Here is a 20223-nt window from a genome sequence, read left to right as displayed (position 1 = left end):
AAAGAGCTAAAGTTGCACCAATACCAAAAGTCAAAGCGCCGTTCTCCTGAATGAGCTGAACGTTTTGATATGATTTATTGAAATAGCAAAATTGTGGAACGAGAACGCCGCCGAAAACGTCCGGAAGAAAAATGGATCACAATAGTGTGGATGCTTCGTAAGCGTTCACACAATAAGGCATGAGTCCTGGCTGCAATAAATAAAACGTTAACAGACTCTCCAAGAGTTAACTCTATAACTAGTCTCCCAAGAGAAAGCTCTTTGAATGAGAAATGTAAAGAAAAGACTGTTTTCCTTTATTAACCAGGTGTCAGTCAGCTGTCTGTCCCTCTTCATTCCACTACTTCTCATCCTGTTTCCTCTGTTTTTCCCACTGCACCTGCTATCACAGCTGTTTTCTCACTCCCTTCTTTCTGCGCAGGGTTCTGTTCCTCCTCCCGTCCTCACTTCTTGATCACAGCTCGTCTCGAGCGCTCCAGTTCTCCAGTTCAGACTGCAGCACGTCAGAGTTCTGGGCCTCGAAGCTCAGCTCTCCCTGCTCCTGCGTTTTCCTCGACCTGGCTCGATCCCAGTCGGTTTTGACCGTCTCGTTGTCCCAAACCACCGACGTCTCTGTGTCACTGACGTAGCCCGGGTCTCCCGTGTAATGGGTCGGAAACACCAGGAGCGGCTCGGCTGAAAAGGCGTGCAGGTCCCGGCGCTCGAAGTGATCCATGTACTTCGATCTGATGGGCGACAGGAAAGTCAGGATGCAATCAGAAGAACAAAACAATTACCGTAATTTCCGGACTATAAGCCGCTACTTTTTTCACAGGTTTTGAACCCTGCGGCTTATACAACGCTATGGCTAATTAATGGATTGTTTTTTTTTAAACGGGCTAACGAGCTTCACGCTGCCAAAACATTTAGCCTCGTCCCACTGGGCGCTCACATAGCTGCCCAATACACATCTCTCTTGGGGGGGTGGGTCCTCATGACTCAATTAGACTACCTGTATAAATAAAGGTTAAAAAAAAATCTGACCAATGAAATTACCAAACAGTGGACCAGTGAAACTTGGTTAGGTTTTCAAGTGCAGCCTATATACGTACAAAAACGTTATTATTTTTAAATGTAGTGGGCGTGGCGCTCAATAGTCTGGAAATTACGGTAATCGTTGACAGCAGCGTTGCACTCACATTGGGTGTTTGTTGTACATCACAGGGAGGAACTCGTCGACAGGAAGCATCTTCTTCAGAGGTTCGGCCCTGAGGAGCTTTTGGGCTCCTTGTAATGTCAACATGTAGCCAAGAGTCCAGTAGGAGTAATCTGCCACCACCAGATTGTGGATGTTTGGGAGAGACTTCTCTGAGTGGTCCACCTGCATCCTTTTACGTCCAATATAACTGAAGGAATGAGACAATTTACAAATAAATAAAAATAATAACTTTAACAACTCAAATCCTGCTAAATTAAGATTAAAAGATCAAGCAATATTTAGGTAGAAAGGCCATTTCAAGTCAATGATGTAAGAAGACATTTGTTTTTACAGTCTAATTATGTATCTACTGTATTTTTCAGACTATAAAGCACATTTTAAATCCTTTAATATTTTCAAAAATCAACAGTGAGCCTTATAATAAGGTGAGCCTTATATATTAATTCTGGTTGTGCTTATTGACCTCAAACCAATTGTATGTGGTTATTGTGAATGAGTTTAATAAAGTTTGACTTATCCGACTGTTTTGTTTCGCTTGATGCGCCTTATAATCTGGTGCACCTTACGTATGAAAACGTTGTTGTTCACTGATATTGCGCTTTACAATCTGGTGTGCTTTATAGTCCGAAAAATACGGTAATTAAATCCAAACATAAATAAATTAAAATAAAATAAAAAGAGTTTCGGTCTGGGTTAAACAGAATAAGAGTTTGGCTCTTTTCATGTGTAAATCCAGAGTTCTGAACAGTTCAGACGTTCAGGTTTGTAACAAAAATAAAAACTGAATCGAACCCCCGCAATAAACGAGGGACTAATGTATTATGAAGTTGTTAAAAGTAGGATTTGTCTCATCAGCTTTAAAAAAATAAGACAAGAATGTTCTCTCCTTGTTTGTACAGGAGACTCCAAACGTGAATTTTGTCATGTTTCCTAACATAGATGTGACCGTCCTCAAAAATAACAAGTGTCTAAAAGTTTATGTTGATTTTAAACGGTTCAAATACCTGTGAACTTATAAAATAAGAAAAGAAAGCCTCATGAAAGAGCCCGTCAAAAACAAAAGCAAATCACCGAACATTGTTCATCAAACATGTTCGCACATTAATAAGGACTTATTTGATATTTTGCAAGGCGTCTCAGGGCAGCGCTCACTGGCTGAACGTTAAGATGCAACATGCCCAACTATGTGACAAATGGATTGAAGCCACAGTAAAGACAATCCTCTTTGTTCAACAGTTTATGTTTCCTCTGTTCCAGAAGGTCCTACCCAAAGTGGAGGAGTTCAAGTATCTTGGGGTCTTGTTCAAGAATGAGGGAAAAATGGAGCGTGAGATCGAAAGGCGGATAGGTGCAGCGTCTGCAGTGAAGCGGGCGCTGTACAGGTCTGTCGTGGTGAAGAGAGAGCTGAGTCAAAAGGCGAAGCTCTCAATTTACCGATCGATCTACGTTCCCACCCTCATCTATGGTCACGAGCTTTGGGTTGTGACCGAAAGAATGAGATCTCGGATACAAGCGGCCGAAATTAGTTTTCTCCGCAGGGTGTCTGGGCTCTCCCTTAGAGACAGGGTGAGAAGCTCGATCATCCGGGAGGGACTCAGAGTAGAGCCGCTGCTTCTCCACGTCGAGAGGAGCCAGTTGAGGTGGCTCGGGCATCTGGTTAGGATGCCTCCTGGACGTCTCCCTGGTGAGGTGTTCCGGACACGTCCCACCGGAAGGAGGCCCAGAGGAAGACCCAGGACACGCTGGAGGGACTATGTTTCTCGGCTGGCCTGGGAACGCCTCGGGATTCCCCCGGAAGAGCTGGCCAAAGTGGCTGGGGAGAGGGAAGTCTGGGCCTCCCTACTTAGGCTGCTACCCCCATGACCCGACCCCGGATAAGCGGAAGAAAATGGATGGATGGATGGATGTTCCAGAAGTTTCACTCACATGAGATCCCAGTCCAACTTTTGTGTCGTCACCTCCTGCAGCAGAGCCTGAAGACGGCGTTTGAAGAAGACCTCAAAACGAAGGTCATCCTCGAGGACCAGGGACGTCTGCAGACCACGCTCCACTATCTAAACACACAACATGCAGGCGGATTTACAAAGCACTGCAAAGATGCTGGTAATCTGGATTATACTGGATAATCTAAAATGAAGCAATTAATGTAATACCACTATCAGCAGCAATTAAACAACTTTAGCTCAATAAAATAACTTTTTTTAACATGGCTGGTATCAAGCTAACAGTAGCCACTCTGCAGATGTACCCCACTTTGTTCTGTTTGTAAACAATCCAGTTAACAACTCATGAGTCAACAAGTTTCAGTAAAGTCATTTAACATTCTTACACTGCATTTTCACAGGAAATACAATTTATTGTTGCACTATGTATTTTGGACACGTTAAACACAACAGATTTATTTCTTAACTAACTTTTTTTTCTTACTCTAGTGCACTTCAACTAAAGACAGCGTTGGTAATCTGCTCCTAAAGATAACCTGATGGCTCAGAGGTTAAACTACCGTACACAAAAAATAATCTACTGAAATGATTTTAGCATCCGAGTCCCTGTGCTGTCATTTATTTGGATGCCTTATATGTTAAACAAATAGAAAGAGTAAAAAAATAAATTCTGATTAGCTGAACCTATAAACAAGAATGCACAGAAAGGATTCCATGCACTGAAACTCGTGTTTCTTTGTCAAAGCAAACCATTTTGGAACTGATTTACTGTTTTAATAATCGTCAGGCTCGTGCAGGCGGACCGTGATAGTTGAGTGTCTCACCTCCTTCCAGATGTTGTAATGAGAGAGGAAACAACCCAGTTCACCCTTAGTGAGAGGTCGTCCGTGATAAGGGTCTTTGTAGCCTGGTAGCATCTTAATCCCCATAGACTCTATATCAGACAGATTCAAAGCTCTGGAAGCAAAAAATAAAAATAAAAATAAAAAAATGGGATGATGAGATTAAAGTAGAATCAATAAAATATTTGGATGTTAAATTCTAACCTGCCCAAAACAAGTCAGATTTAAATGGACTTTCTTTGAATTTGATTAAAACTTACATTTGTTTGGGTAATGTTTTTTAATAATAATAATAATAATAATAATAATAATAATAATAATAATCATTTTATTTAAAAAGTGCTTTTCAGGACACCCAAGGACACTTTACGGTAAGAAACATATCAGAAAGATTGTGTACAAACAAACAACAAGCACAGTGCAAAGATCAACAGGAATAAATTGAAATATAAAATACATACAGAATATAAAATACCTAAAGAATCTAAAATACATACAGCAAAGTTAAGGATAAGCGAGTCTAATGTCACAGTAATGTCACATTTGCTGTACACAAAGCTGTTGGTTTTTCCCTAGACTTTACATTGATTATAAGAGAGGAAGATAATTACATAAAACCCTCTGCATGTCCTTATGGTTGTCAATGAGGTTAAATACTGAATTTAAATTTTCCATTACATTCAACCTTTATTTATACAGGTTAGTCTCATTGAGCCTCAAGGACTCATTTACAAGGGGGACTTGTTTTAAACATTGGTAGGACCAATATATCTGTAATTGATATATGGACCAATATATCGGTAGGACCAGTATATCAGTAGGACCAATATATCGGTAGGACCAATATATCGGTAGGACCAATATATCAGCAGGACCAATATATCAGTAGGACCGATATATCGGTAGGACCAATATATCGGTAGGACCAATATATCAGTAGGACCAATATATCGGTGGGACCAATATATCGGTGGGACCAATATATCAGTACGACCAGTATATCAGTAGGACCGATATATGAGTAGGACCAGTATATCAGTAGGACCAATATATCGGTGGGACCAATATATCAGTAGGACCAATATATCAGTAGGACCAATATATCAGTAGGACCAATATGTCAGTAGGACCAAGATATCAGTAGGACCAATATATCAGTAGGACCAATGTATCGGTAGGACCAATATATCAGTAGGACCAATATATCAGTAGGACCAATATATCGGTGGGACCAATATATCAGTAGGACCAATAGACCAATATATCGGTAGGACTGATATAGGCGTTTGGGGACATATAAGTATTATGATAACTGGCCCATTATGCGCCGATATAAATGCTTCTCATTTTCACCCCTAAAATGCTGGGAACAAGCCGTGTCCTCACTTGCAAATGGCGTGATTGTAAATGCATCCAGCAGAGGGCGCATGCGGACTACTTTCAAGTGAAGCCATGCTGCACATTTGACTCACAACACAGCTGAAGAAGGGAACAAGTACCCGTAAATACTGTGTAGTGTATTTTGCCGAAAAGAGCATGGTAAGTTTATTGTAACTGATCTGTAAAATAAATAAATAAATAAATAACAATAATACATTATTTTCCATCCTCTGACCTGCTTGTCATTAGCTAAGTGTCTCTCAAGTTAGCAAGCTAACGTTTAGATAACCTAGCATAGACTACTGCCTTGTAAAACTTTATCCAGAACAATAAATCTAACATAGAGGTAAAATATATCGGTGTTAGTAACGTTATCTTTGTCATTTTTAATGAAATGCATTGTTTGTCTGAAATCTTTACTTCTCTGCAGAAAAAAGAAAAAACCTGCTGCGGTCAATACTAATTAGACCTTCACCATACGTGACTGTTTAAATAATGAACAGGGAAGAGCGTTTCTTTGTTGTAACAAATTGGATAACTTTATGGTGAATAGTGGAGGATGTGAATGCATGTTAGGAAGACTGTTTGAATACTTCAAGTTTTAAAACGGGTTTAAAAGTAGCTGTTTAATTAGATTCATGGAGGTGGACGAAGTTCAGAAATTCTCGGCTGTCATATCGGTTAACAACATTAGCCTTCACCTCCCAATATCGGTATCAGCGATAGCCAAAATTCCTTACAGGTTGGGCTCTTCTCAGAATAGTCACATTTTCTGAACATGTTCAAAACACAGGCAACAAGATTGCAGGCCGGCAACTCAAGAAACCAAACTAAGAACAGAATAAACAAAATAGGTTTTGTGGGCTCAATCATCCTGGTAGATAACAACAAAAGAGGTTAAATCACTTCATCTGGACCACGTTGCCAAACGTGTGAGAGACTCCCTCACAAGCTCAGTGAGATTCTGGCTTTAAAGTTAAAAACCACGTCATTAACTGAAACATTTTAATCACTAAAAGGCATTTAGATTAAGAGATTATTTGTTAACTCCAGTTGGTGTTTGTTTGTATCTTGGGGGGCCGAGATGGGGTCGAGACAGGGCAGCCGACTCGGGACTCGAAAGTCCCAGGTTCGATCCCCAGTCATTGCACATCTCGTGGTGTCTCTGAGCAGGACACCCTATCCCCAATCGCACCCCGGGCACCCCCAATAGCTGCCCACTGCCCCACCTGGGGGTGGATGGGTTAAATGCAGAGAGCCAATTTCACCATTGTATGGGAACATACAATGATGAAACACATAACATTATTATTATTATTATTATTATCATTATTATTATTATTATCATTATTATTATTATTATCATCTTGGTCAGCATTTGAATGCTAACGAGAAGCAAAAAGTTGAATTTAAAAAATGTACACAACAAATAATGCAAACCATGCAGGTAATGGAACTGTCTTTCAAATGTAGGTAGTTTAAGAAATATATTGAAATATTTTACACATGACAGCCTAAATCCTTGAGAACCAAAAGAAAGATCAAAGTGATAACTGACAGCAGTGAGTTACAGCTTGGTGCTTCAAAAGTAACAGCATGCAAGCAGCTACGTTTCAACCGATTGTTTGTCTCAGCTTTCTGTCCCTGCACGAGTCTACACCGCATGTTGCAAAGGCACAAATGAGGAAGGCGCAGGCAGCGGGGGAGGAAGATGATGAGAAACGTACTTGCCATCCACAGCAGCAACAACCTTACAGCTGAGCTCCAGCTCATACAGAGTTCTTAGCATTCGATCACGGCGATCAGTTCTCCGAACCAGATTGATCATAAAAACCTGGGTGCACACAAATGCAAAAAACTTCACTCACGTGCTCAACGTACAGAATACACTTGTCTGTGAGGGAGGACAAGCGGGTATACCTCATCAAAGTCCATCTTGTTAGGCTGCTTGGGAGGAAGAGACAGGATGCTGGAGGGCTCCAATGGCGAATTATCCACTGTCCAAGAAAACAAGAAATGTAACTAGGTCTGTCGCAATAAACAATAAATCACTTAATCGCATGATAAATGAAAATTATCAACCTCATTTTCATTTATCGGCTTTATCGTTTCGTCATGTCTCTCTGTTTCTACTGAAGACACTGGATGACAAAAGGCTCAACTCCGGTGCTCTTCACTGACCCCGCCCTTTCTCTTTAAAATCAGTTTTAACCATCTAAAATCGTGTTTTTGGATCTTTAAAAGCAGCTAAGCTAAGAAGCTAAGCTACGAGCTAAACTAACAGGCTGACCTCGAGAAAAAAAACCTCTGTCTTGTCGACGCTCCAAAATTCACAGTTGAAACCCGTTCCTTCGTGGAAAACTTGTTTTTCTCTGCAAAAAGCAGCTGAGAACTTGTTTACTGATTTTTTTCATTAAAAGCTTTGTGTGAAAAATGCTATGCTGGAGAGCTCAAACCACACCGAGCGTCCACCATTTTGAGAAATGGGGGGGGGGGAAAAGGAAGGAGAGACAGCCCATGTCATGTCAAGGGGCCTCCCTCCCATTTTTCTTAGAGACACAATGCTCGCTCCGTCACTATTCATCCTTCAGTGCAAATAGTCTTATACTGCCATCCAGTGGTCAAAAAAGGTACTACATTCAAAATAAAATCAACCAACATTTATTCTTAAATTTGACAATAATTACTAATTACTGTCAAATTTTAAACGTTATCGTTTATCCCAATAATTTGAGACAATTAATCGCCCAGCAAAATATGTTATTGTGACAGGCCTAAATGTAATAAAAAGAATAGCTGATGTTCCCAAAATGTAGAACTACAGGGACTGCAGAGATTTCTTACTGCATAGCCAGGGAGATCACAAACGGTGAATCACAGCTAATAGGGCTGTAAAGACCAACAGATCTGAAACTGGAACTAAACTGAACGTTATAACATCACTGGTGTGAATAATGCCACATAAACTGTTTGAAAACCCGGTTCTTTATGGTACTTCATGGTTTACTTGGTTGAATAAGAATCTGCTGCATCCAGCAGACCTGCAGGGGGGTCAATATGAGATTTTCACATCAGCATTCCCATAAGCAGGAATACACACTATTTATTCAGTTCAACAGCTCGCAAACAACTATAGCAAAGTTAATTATTATTTCTAAATCTAGAAAATTAATTATTGAATCTTTTGGTCAGTTTTCTCTAAATACTACAACTAAAGATCACACACGTCTCAGTTCATCAGAGCATAATCCACAAGACTGCTCACATTAGGCCAGACAGTTTAGTATCAAACTTTTAGTTTCAATAAATATTTTCCATATACAACCAAACGGTGAACAGAAATCTCTCCAATCATCCAGAACTCCTGACTCACCCATGATCTCAAGGTGAGTATGCAAAAAGCTCTCTGCCTCATCCTGCAGTGTTGCATGGGAACGCATTGGCACTGGAAAATACCCATAGGTCTCTTTGTTGCACACATACATCTGCACATCTGAGAAGAGGAAAGGACAAACGCGTTTACATATTTAAGAAAATTTAAGAGCCAAACCAACATTTGCACTGCATTCTTCCCACCTGCCATGCGAGCAGAGTAAGCAAAGATGATGACATCATCCAGGGCCCAGCTGTACTCTGGGTGTGGCGGATAAAAAGCCAGCTCATGAGAAGCCTCTTTCCGTAGATCCACCAGGTAGGTAGAGTGGACCATCGGTACAGCGAAACAGCCCCGACGCTCCCGTCTGCGGATGGGCATGTAGGCCGGAGTACGCTTGTAATAACCCTGCAAATGGAGCACACAAACATTGTTTAGATGATTTTTGTTTATTTACAGTCAAGTTTCCTGAGATTTGACCTGATTTTTGTTGTCCAACTTTTGAATTTCGTATGATCCAAATGATTTTCATATAAACATTCGCCAGCGACTTTATATGGTCCACCTGCTCAATTGTTTGATAACACAAAGAGCTAATCAGCTGATCACAAGGCAGTAACTTAATGCAGCGAGAAATCTAGATGCAATGAAGACTTCTTGCTCAAGTTTAAACCAAGCATCGTGATTTGGGGGGGAAAATAGAAGAAACTCTGAATGTGGCACACATGTTGACGCTAGATGAACTGGTCTGAGCATTCCAAAAACTGCTGATCTACTGGGATTTTTATTATCTCCACACGACCAGCTCTAAGATTTAAAGAGAATGGTCCAAAAAGAGAAAACGCTTATTTCAAGTACTTGGGGTCAACTGTCCAAGAAAATGAGGAATGTGGTAAAGAAGTGAAACAGAGAGTCCAGGCAGGATGGAATGGATGGAGAAAAGTTTCAGGAGTGATTTGTGATAAAAGAGTGGCAGCAAAGGTCAAAGGAAAAGTTTACAAGACAGTGGTGAGACCAGCTATGTTCTATGGTCTGGAGACAGAGACATGGACAAAAAGACAGGAGAAAGAACTGGAAGTAGCAGAAATGAAGATGTTGAGGTTCTCCTTAGGAGAGACAAGGATGGATAAGATTAGGAATGAGATCATCAGAGGTACAGCACAGGTTGAACAACTGGGAGATAAAGTTAGAGAGGCCAGACTGAGATGGTTTGGACATGTCCAGAGGAGGGACAGTGGGTATATTGGTAGAAGGATGTTAGAAATGCAGCTGCCAGGAAAAAGACAAAGAGGAGAAATATGGATGCAGTTAGAGAGGTAGTTGGAGTGAGGACAGAAGACAGAGTGAGGTGGAGGAGGATGACTCGATGTGACGACCACTGAAGAGGGAAAAGCTGAAATAAGAAAGAGATCCAAAAAGAGAAAATATCCAATGAGTGGAAGGTGTGTGGCCAAAAGTGCCTTGATATCAGAGGAGGATCGGCAGACTACTTTAAAATGAAAGAAAGGCAGCAGTAGCTCAGACATCCAAGGTCTGCAGGTTACCATCTCTGAACACACAACACATCGAACCATGAAGCAGACTGGCTACAGCAGCAGACGACCAGAACAGGAAACTAAGGCTACATTTATCACAAGCTCACCAAAATGGGGCAATAAGAGATTGGGAAAAACATCAACCGATTTACCACTGGACTCCAATGGCCTTCACAGTCACCAGACCTCAATCTTCTTGTAGAACACGGATTAGCATCATGAATGTGCAGCTGCAACAACCGAGTGACGCTACGACGTCATTATGGACCAAAATCTTTGAGGAAAGTTTCCAACACCTTGTCCTGATGATGCATGCTCAATAATTCAGGTAGCTGAATCTAACAAGGTTAAGTCAGGTCCTCTGGACAAATTCAGAGGACCTGACTTTACCTTTTTAGTTCCAACCCCTTGTTGAATCTGTGGAAGACGAGGCAATTCTGAAGATAAAAGTGGTCCAAACTGCTACTTGCAAGGTGTACCTAATAAAGTGGACGGTGAGAATATATTTACACTATTCATTCATTCATAATTAATCAATCTACTCCACGTAAGAGATCCTACAGACATGCAGACAATAGCTGAAGAGCTTCAATTTTAGAACGCAAACTAACTCTAGTGCAACATGTGTCAATAAAATATTACAGAGCGCATGTCTTTAAAAAATATTCCCTGACTGAATATTTCTCCATTGGCTTCCTGTCAAATTCAGAATTGAATTCAAAATTTTTCTTCTAACCTACAAAGCCCTCAACAACCTAGCTCCATCTTATATTAGAAATCTTGTTGTACTATACTTTCCTATTTTCCTAAGACTGCAGGCTTACTTGCGGCTCCTAGAGTTTCCAAAAGCAGAATGGGAGGAAGATCTTTCAGTTATCAGGCTCCTCTCTTGTGGAACCAACTTCCAGTTTCTGTCTGAGGCTGACACTTTGTCCAGTTTTAAGACTGGGCTTAAGCAGTTCTTTTTTGATAAATCGTATAGTTAGGGTTAGCTTACGATGCTATATAGGCTTAGACTACTAGAGGAAAAATTGACCTAATTTCCTTAAAGGAATTGTTACAATTGAATAGTTTTCATTTTATACTATTTCTATCATGTGATTCTCGACCTGCCATTGTGTATCTGTTCCTCCTTCCTGTCCTCTCAGACCCAGCCGATCGAAGCAGATGACCGCTTGTCCTGAGCGTGGTTCTGCTGGAGGTTTCTTCCTCATGAGGAAGTTTTTCCTTTCCACTGTCGCCTTCATGCTTGCTCAAGATGAGAGTCTGTGATGGAGTTAAATTCAAAGCAGTCTGCTCCTCAGATAAATAATGTTGTTAACTTACTTTGTATTTGAATGTTTCTGTTCAGCGCCCTGAGACGACTTCTGGTGTGACTTGGTGCTATATAAATAAACTGAATTGAATTGAATTGGTTAACGATTCTGGTCTGAAAAGAAGCAAAAAGTGAAAACTTGAAGGCACCTTCCTTGGATACACCTCAAGGAAAGCTTTTGAGATGCATCAAATAAGTACGTTTTGAGGAATAAAATCATTTGCCAGTGTTTCAATATCCCAACAACCCATACAGTAACATTTTGTAAAAAAAAAAAAAAAAAAATTCAATGAGCTCCAATAAATTCAATGTTTAGCTAAACTGAATAAGTAGAGCAGATTAGCATAACGTAAGCCAAATTTAGCATAAAGATTGTGTAGGCTATCGGAAAAACAGCTAAACTAATTTCTCATAATATTAAGCTTTAAAAGGCGACATCACATCAAACCAACAATCGTTCAGTCCACCTGTGAGACAAAACAAAGCATTTATTTTAATTACAAACCAATTTTGTAGCCTGCAGAGCACCCGCAGAGTAATCAGAAAAAAACAGAACACAGAGGACCAAAATAACAAAGCCTCTCTCCCAACACCTTCAAACTGATTCATTTACTCTTTTCCAGTGACCTACTCACAAAACGAAATTTCCTCATGAATAACAAAAAATTACTCAGAGCAAAATTGCCTCCAGGATATTTTTCTTTGTTACGAAAACAGTGAGAAATTTATTCAAGAGAACAGCATGCAAATTGACATTTTACTTTCCATCAGCGGGCCGCCCACTAAATACTGGTTTGCATTATTTATTCAGGCTGAAAAAAAAAAAACTTTATAGAAGCTTGATGGTTGATAAAAGTATTTGCAGCTTTACGAATCTTAAATCTACAGAATACTTTCATGATTCTTAATGACTAATAGTTGCAAAAGGCTGATCTGCAATTCAATACAAAGAATAAAATCAAGAATAAGGATTACATAAATAATGTCAATATTTCTAAAGAATAAATACACACTGAAACGTATAAAACTTATTAGAGATGCATTTAAAACTAATTCAAAATGTGGCATCAGAATTAGGGATGCACGATATTGGATGTTTGGCCGATATCCGATACGCCGATATGTTAAAACTTATTTGGCCGATAATCGATACCAATACCGATTTATTTATTTTTTTCCCCCCTAGACTTACAGAGACTACTTAACTTTCTCTGCTGCGGAATTAAAATACATTATTCCGCACGGTCTTTGTCAATTTGGCCTGCTACCAAATGCAGATGCCAAAAAGGGGTCTGAAAATGATGCAACACTTCAACTTATGTTCAATGTCCAATTTATTCATGATATTTACTCTAACACAATGACAACATTGAAACGGTGCATATTTGTAAATTTTCACAAATCTAAACCCAAACTGTTCACAAGCGACAAGTGAAAAGCGCATAAGTAGTGCAATAACAGATATACTTGACAATTTATTAAATTAAAAATTAACTTAAAACAGAAGCCTTTTATATCGGTGAGTTTTTTTTGATAGAACGGCCGATGTCTGATATTTAACTTTATCGCTAATATCGGCCGATACCGATACCATGCCGATAATCTCGTGTATCCCTAATCAGAATTGTAAAAACCTGATTTTTATGTCAGGGATTTAGCATCCAAACTTTCTAAAAACCAATCTGGATACAATCAGAGTGCATCAGAAACAGAATCTGGACTGTCAATCTAAATAAGGTGCACAAGATTTAAAAAAAAAAAAACACAAAATGGAACATCTGCTGTGGTGTGTTTGTTCTCCTGGCTCATCTACCACCACAATCTCCTCCTACTCCTGTAAAGATCTTAAAGCACAAGAAACTCTGATATAAATCTCATCTGCCATCTGGAGTATCTTTGCAGCCTGCTGGCTCTTTTTACGTTGCTCTGAAGAGACAAAACTATAACAGGACACTGCTGGAAACTTGTACGTTAGGGTCGCAATGCAAAGACAAAAGGGTAAAAAAAAAAGCATATTTTTAATTTTATTTTAAGTCTATGTCTAAAAGGGAAGCCCAAAATATGAATTATATCCTTCCTATTGCAAAGAACTGCATGGACTGCAATAAATCACAGGCAAGTAAAGTCCATAAGCCACGCATTCTGCACATTCTGCACGCTGTTAATATATTGTGGCCATTTAAAACAGACTTTCACTGCTCTAAATGCCCACATCTGGTTTAGGTGATAGTCATCAAGACCCTAAAGCATACAGATGTTGTGAGCATTGGCACGACTAACCAAAAAAGAGGAATGAGAAAAATATGGGTTCACTGCACATCTTTCAAGAACAACATCAAAAATTTTATGTATTTTTATATCCTGCAGCTCAAATGTGCGGCATTCAAAAGAATGTTCTCTTTGAAATACTAAAAAACAAAAACATTGTTTTAGATGTAAAAAAGTCATTGAAAGTATAAGTATACTGTTTTTCCCCTCCTTCTTTTGGGTGCTCCCTTCTTCAGGGGTCGCAACAGCAAAATAAGTTACATGAAGACTTGTTTTTACGCCGGATGCCCTTCCTGGCACAACCACAGACCACCGAGCTACCACAGCCCTCTGTGTGGAGCAGAGAGCTGCTATCTAATGCGCCCGGGAGAGCAGATGGTGGAGGTTAAGGGTCTTGCTCAAGGGCCCAGAGTGGGGCAAATGAGGGTGGAGGCAGGTGTGGGCGTTTCAACTTTCCCACCCACATTTTGATGTCGGTACCGAAAGTTGAACTGATGATCTTCCGATCACAGGCCCACCTTCTCTAACCTCTACGCCAAGAGGTGAATATGTATAAATATATACACTACATTGCTAAAAGTATTTGCTCACCTGCCTTGACTCAAATATGAGCTTAAGTGACATCCCATTCCTAATCCATAGGGTTCAATATGATGTTGGTCCACCCTTTGCAGCTAGAACAGCTTCAACTCTTCTGGGAAGGCTGTCCACAGGTTTAAGAGTGTGTTTATGGGGATTTTTGAACATTCTTCCAGAAGTGCATTTGTGAGGTCACATACTGATGTTGGACGAGAAGGCCTGGCTCTCAGTCTCCGCTCTAATTCATCCCAAAGACGTTCTATCAGGTTGAGGTCAGGACTCTGTGCTGGCCAGTCAAGTTCATCCACACCAGACTCTGCCATCCATGTCTTTATGGACTTTGCTTTGTGCACTGGTGCACAGTCATGTTGGAAGAGGAAGGGGCCAGCTCCAAACTGTTCCCACAAAGTTGAGAGCATGGAATTGTCCAAAATGTCTTGGTATGCTGAAACAGTCAGAGTTCCTTTCACTGGAACTAAGGGGCCAAGCCTAGCTCCTGAAAAACAACCCCACACCTTAATCCCCCCTCAACCAAACTTTACACTTGGCACAATGCAGTCAGACAAGTACCGTTCTCCTGGCAACTTCCAAACCCAGACTCGTCCATCAGATTGCCAGATGGAGACACGCGATTCGTCACTCCAGAGAAAGTGCCTCCACTGCTCTAGAGTCCAGTGGTGGTGTGCTTTACACCACAGCATCCAACGCTTTGCATTGCACTTGGTGATGTTTGGCTTGGATGCAGCTGCTCGACCATGAAAACCCATTCCATGAGTCTCTCTGCATACTGTTCTTGAGCTAATCTGAAGGCCACATGAAGTTTGGAGGTCTGTAGAGATCGACTCTGCAGAAAGTTGGCGACCTCTCCGCACTGCTTAAGCATCCGCTGACCCCGCTCCGTCAGTTTACGTGAACTACCACTTTGTGGCTGAGTTGCTGTCATTCCCACACACTTCCATTTTCTTATAACACAGCTGAAAGTTGACTGTGGAATGTTTAGGAGCAAGGAAATTTCACAACTGGATTTGTTGCATAGGTGGCATCCTATCAGTTCCACGCTGGAATTCACTGAGCTCCCGAGAGCGACCCATTCTTTCACAAATGTTTGTAAAAACAGTCTGCATGCCTAGGTGCTTCATTTTATACACCTGTGGCCTTGGAAGTGATTGGAACACCTGATTCCGATAATTTGGATGGGTGAGCAAATACTTTTGGCAATGAAGTATATATATATATATATATACATACACATTTGCCATCTGTTACCAGAAGATCCAAACTCACAATAATGAAGAAAAAAATAAACTGTGGAAACTGTTTCATGAGCTCTACAACATTTCTTTACATGTGATGAAAGAGATGTGAATGATTTTTGAAAGGAGAAAAATGAAGACCAGCTTAAAAGAAATCTCCAGTACCTGTGAAGTCATCCCGCACCAGAAGTTGGAGTACGCAGCTCTGGACTCCAACATAGGAGCTACGATGGTCTTGTTCTCCCTCATCAGCTTCCACAGCACATCCTGACTGGTGAGCAGATTGTCACAGTCGACCATCTGGAGACGGAGAAGAAGACGTAAATATTGACGGTTATATGTAAGCATATACATGCAGGCACAAACAAGATGTCACCTGGTGTCATTAGACGGCTGATGGGCTCACCAAAACATGTTCTAATTAAAGCGCACACAGACGCTCCACAGAGACCCTGATCTTGTAGTTATTTTAAACAAGCCTCCCACACTGCACTTCCTTTAGCTGCACGCTATATAAACTGTTTATAAAGTCCACTGCAAAATTAAGGAGCAAAAAAAATTAAATTTAAAAAGACACAATGAGGACTGAGACCAAAAATAGAGGAAAGGTCCACCCAGCGGTGTGCCAAACATCTGCTAAGAACATTTTAGCCTCTTCAGTAAAATATAACATTCTTTCAGCTAAACTTCTCCACTGTGTTATGAATCAGTGCTTTTCACAAATTGTGAATAAAAACTGAATGCAATGATGTGGAGGTGCCAACATCTAATATTTTATTCAGAATAGAACACAAATCACAGATCAAAAGTTTAAACTGAGAGAATGTAGCATTTTAAGGGAAAAATCTGTTGTTTCCAAATTTCATGGCGTCAACAAATCCCAAAAAAGTTGGGACAAGTCCATTTTTACCACTGTGTGGCATCCCCCCTTCTTCTTACAACACTCAACAGACGTCTGGGGACAGAGGAGACCAGTTTCTCAAGTTTAGAAATAGGAATGCTCTCCCAGTCATGTCTAATACAGGCCTCTAACTGTTCAATCGTCTTGGGCCTTCTTTGTCGCACCTTCCTCTTTATGATGTGCCAAATGTTCTCTATTGGTGAAAGATCTGGACTGCAGGCTGGCCATTTCAGTACCCGGATCCTTCTCCTACGTAGCCATGATGTTGTGATTGTTGCAGAATGTGGTCTGGCATTATCGTGTTGAAAAATGCATGGTCTTCCCTGAAAGAGATGACGTCTAGATGGGAGCACATGTTGTTCTAGAACCTGAACATAGTTCTCTGCATTAATGGTGCCTTTCCAGACATGCAAGCTGCCCATGCCACAAGCGCTCATGCAACCCCATACCATCAGTGATGCAGGCTTCTGAACGGAGCGTTGATAACAACTTGGGCTATCCTTGTCCTCTCTGGTCCGGATGACATGGCGTCCCAGTGTTCCATAAAGAACTTCAAATCTTGACTCATCTGACCACAGAACAGTCTTCCATTTTGCCACACTCCATTTTAGATGACCCCTGACCCAGTGCAAACATCTGAGCTTGTGGAGCTTGCTTAGAAATGGCTTCCTCTTTGCACTGTAGAGTTTCAGCTGGCAACGGCAGATGGCACGGTGGATTGTGTTCACTGACAATGCTTTCTGGAAGTATTCCTGAGCCCATTCTGTTATTTCCTTGACAGTGGCATTCCTGTTTGAGGTGCAGTGACGTTTAAGGGCCAGGAGATCACGAGCATCCAGTAGAGTTTTACGGCCTTGACCCTTACGCACAGCGATTGTTCCAGATTCTCTGAATCTTTTGATGATGTTATGCACGGTTGATGATGATAACTTAAAAGTCTTTGCTATTTTATGCTGGGTAACACCATTCTGGTATTGCTGCACTATCTTTCTGCGCAACAATGGTGGAATTGGTGGTCCTCTTACCAGCTTGGCTTCTGAGAGACACTGACACTCTGAGAAGCTCTTTTTATACCCAATCATGTTGTCAATTGACCTAATTAGTGTCAATTGGTCTTCCAGCTGGGCAACTGGTAGAGCTGCTGCCTCTCAGCGAGCAGGTCCTTGGTTCAAACCCCGGTCCAGGAGCCTTTCTGGGTGGAGTTTGCATGTTCTCTCCGTGCATGCGTGGGTTTTCTCCGGGTGCTCCGGTTTCCTCCCACAGACCAAAAACATGCATGTTAGGCTGACTGGTAACTCTAAATTTTCCCTAGGTGTGAGTGAGAGAGTGAATGGTTGTTTGTCTCGTTTGTCTCTATGTGGCCCTGTGATGGACTTGCGACCTGTCCAGGGTGTACCCCGCCCCTCGCACAGTGCTGGACATGGGCGCTCGACCAGCGACCCCCGTGACCCAAAATGGAATAAGTGGGTAAAGAAAATGGATGGATGGATCGATGGAAAAGTTGTTTAGTTTCCACAATTCCATTCAAAAAGTTAATCTTTAATAGATGATAGATTCAGGCCCCTCAATTTAAACTATTTCAAGTATTTATTTATTTAGTTTTACATAATTTGGGCTTCCAGCTCATGAAACCGACGAAAACAGGATTTCAAAATTTAGAATACAGTGGAGAAATCAGCCCAAACGTTGTAGGGCATGGATGTTTTAAACTGAGTGTGACACACTAATCATCTCCTAAACTCAAAGCACCTGCACAGGTTTCCCCAGGTGTCATTAAATTGCTTCAGTTTGGTTCATTTGTCTCAGTTCGGTTCAATATGGGGAAGACTGCAGACATAACTGGCCAGAAGACCATCATTGATACCCTCCATAGGATGGGTAAGCCACAAAAGTTCATAGCTAAGGAGGCTGGCTGTTCACAGAGTGCTGTGTCCAAGCATATCAATGGAAAGTCTAGTGTAAGGGCAAAATGTGGCAGGAGAAGGTGCACCAGCAAAAGAGATGACCGAATAATTCAGAGCTCGACAAGACAAAGGTTTATTCCTGAAGTCGACCTGTTAGCTTAGCTCGTAGCTTAGTTTCTCAGCTTAGCTGCTTTCAAAAATGTGATTTTTGATGGTTAAAACAGATTTTAAAGAGAAAAGAGAAAATGAGGGGTCAGTGAAGAGCACCGGAGTTAAGCTGTGCCTCAAGTAGAAAGAGACAGACAAAAAGAAACGATAAAGCTGGTAAATTAATTGATTAATGATTAATTAATTTATTTATTTTTTAACGCAACAGACCTATTTACATTAAAATTCAAGCATTCACAATGATTTCAAGCTCCCGTTCAAACCCCATTAGCAATTAAGAGAACAGATTTGAGCTCATTTCCCTTCACAGGTAAGAACCACACATAATGGGAGCCATGACGGGTTGTTCACATACCAGGAGGTAGTCGGCCCAGATCTCACGGGCGGTGTCCAGCGCTGCCTGTCGGAGCTTCATCACGCGTTCATAACGGAGATTATTCCAGTGCTTTGGCCCCACCTCATCCTCAAAAGCCCTGAGACCGGCCAAGACAAGCCTATTAAGCATCCATCTCATTTCATTGATACAAACGTGAAAACAAACACCTACACAGTACCTGGACTCTTCTTCAGGCCGCCACTCCACATAATGATAGAAGTTCTGCACCTTGATGAGCCAGTCTCTCAGAATGGTTGTGGTATTATCGATGTTGTGATCTGTCGCCACCCTGTGGGAACATAAAAGACAAGACAAACAATAAACAACAAGCATTGCATCTTTGAAATATTAATTTCAGTGACTGACGTTTCATTTTATATTAAAGATTAAATCTCCACTGGCTGAGTGGAGGTGGATACCACAACAGAAATATTTTTGTGATCCGCGTGATACATTTCTTGAATCTGTCTTTAACAGGATGAGACTGATTCTTATGGAAGATGCTTCATGTTTGGTTGTAATTTACAGGCGCAGCTCAACAATTTTTTATTTATTTGATGAAGCTGTAGTGGAAGTCTTTGTCCTAATAAGAAACACAACTTAAGAAGGAACTCAGCTGGATATCGAGAAACTGAAACCGCCAAACTTTAGAAAATACTTTCATCTGTGGGAAACTGTCATATCTAGGATGAGGCATGAGACTACGGGTGGGATCAGACGAGAAACTGCTGAGTCATGGTATCCCATAACCAAACAAGGTTTAATTGTTTCCATCCCTCCTCATGCACATATAATCTTTTTTTTTTAAATGGTCCAAACCCACTTCAAGTGAGTGAATCAAACCTTTTCACAGCTTTCGTCGAAGCTCTGTTTCTGCGGTTTCTGTGCATATTTTCTCAACGCAAATCAAAAGCAGCAATCGAAACTCCATTACTGATCATTTCAAAAGGCATCTTGGTGCTTTCAGTTGCTTAAATGAAAGTATTCATCTGCTAACCTCTAACAGATATGAGTTTATTTGATTAAGTTTATTATCAGACTTCTTGTTTCAGTTCACTCTTGTTTTAAACTCGTTTTCTTCCAGTTGTAGATGAACAGATGCTGGGATATATTCATCATTTAACGCGAGTTCCTCATTTTTCTGGACTGAATAAAACGTGCACTGAATTTAAGGAAATGCAAAGTGAG

General features: G+C 40.8%; 1 protein-coding gene across 1 annotated transcript; it reads right to left on the bottom strand.

The window, feature by feature from the left end:
- Positions 1 to 327: 327 nt before the first annotated feature.
- LOC119423079 (procollagen galactosyltransferase 1) lies at positions 328 to 19925 on the bottom strand. Its single transcript, XM_037690488.1, has 12 exons — positions 19879 to 19925; positions 19214 to 19324; positions 19015 to 19132; positions 15852 to 15986; positions 8940 to 9144; positions 8737 to 8856; positions 7284 to 7360; positions 7091 to 7197; positions 3966 to 4098; positions 3125 to 3252; positions 1179 to 1385; positions 328 to 725 (listed from the first exon to the last, which is right to left on the bottom strand). The coding sequence occupies exons 1-12, from the start codon at positions 19923 to 19925 to the stop codon at positions 455 to 457; spliced, it is 1659 nt and encodes a 552-aa protein (XP_037546416.1). The 3' UTR covers positions 328 to 454.
- Positions 19926 to 20223: the final 298 nt, after the last annotated feature.

Source organism: Nematolebias whitei, chromosome 16, assembly GCF_014905685.2.
Source record: "Nematolebias whitei isolate Nwh7 chromosome 16, NemWhi1, whole genome shotgun sequence".
NCBI classification, from domain to species: domain Eukaryota; kingdom Metazoa; phylum Chordata; class Actinopteri; order Cyprinodontiformes; family Rivulidae; genus Nematolebias; species Nematolebias whitei.
The sequence above is the reverse complement of the archived record's forward strand: the minus strand, read 5'-3'. Positions and strand labels throughout refer to the sequence as shown.

What these genes read in the sequence shown, in the direction of transcription:
- LOC119423079 (XM_037690488.1), bottom strand. Translation starts at nt 19,925, where the DNA reads ATGCACAGAAACCGCAGAAACAGAGCTTCGACGAAAGCTGTGAAAAG. An exon ending in TCTGGGCCGACTACCTCCTG is followed by an intron (nt 15,987 to 19,014) that starts GTATGTGAACAA and finishes CTCCGTCTCCAG; the next exon opens with ATGGTCGACTGTGACAATCT. An exon ending in TACTCACCTTGAGATCATGG is followed by an intron (nt 7,361 to 8,736) that starts GTGAGTCAGGAG and finishes TTTCTTGGACAG; the next exon opens with TGGATAATTCGCCATTGGAG.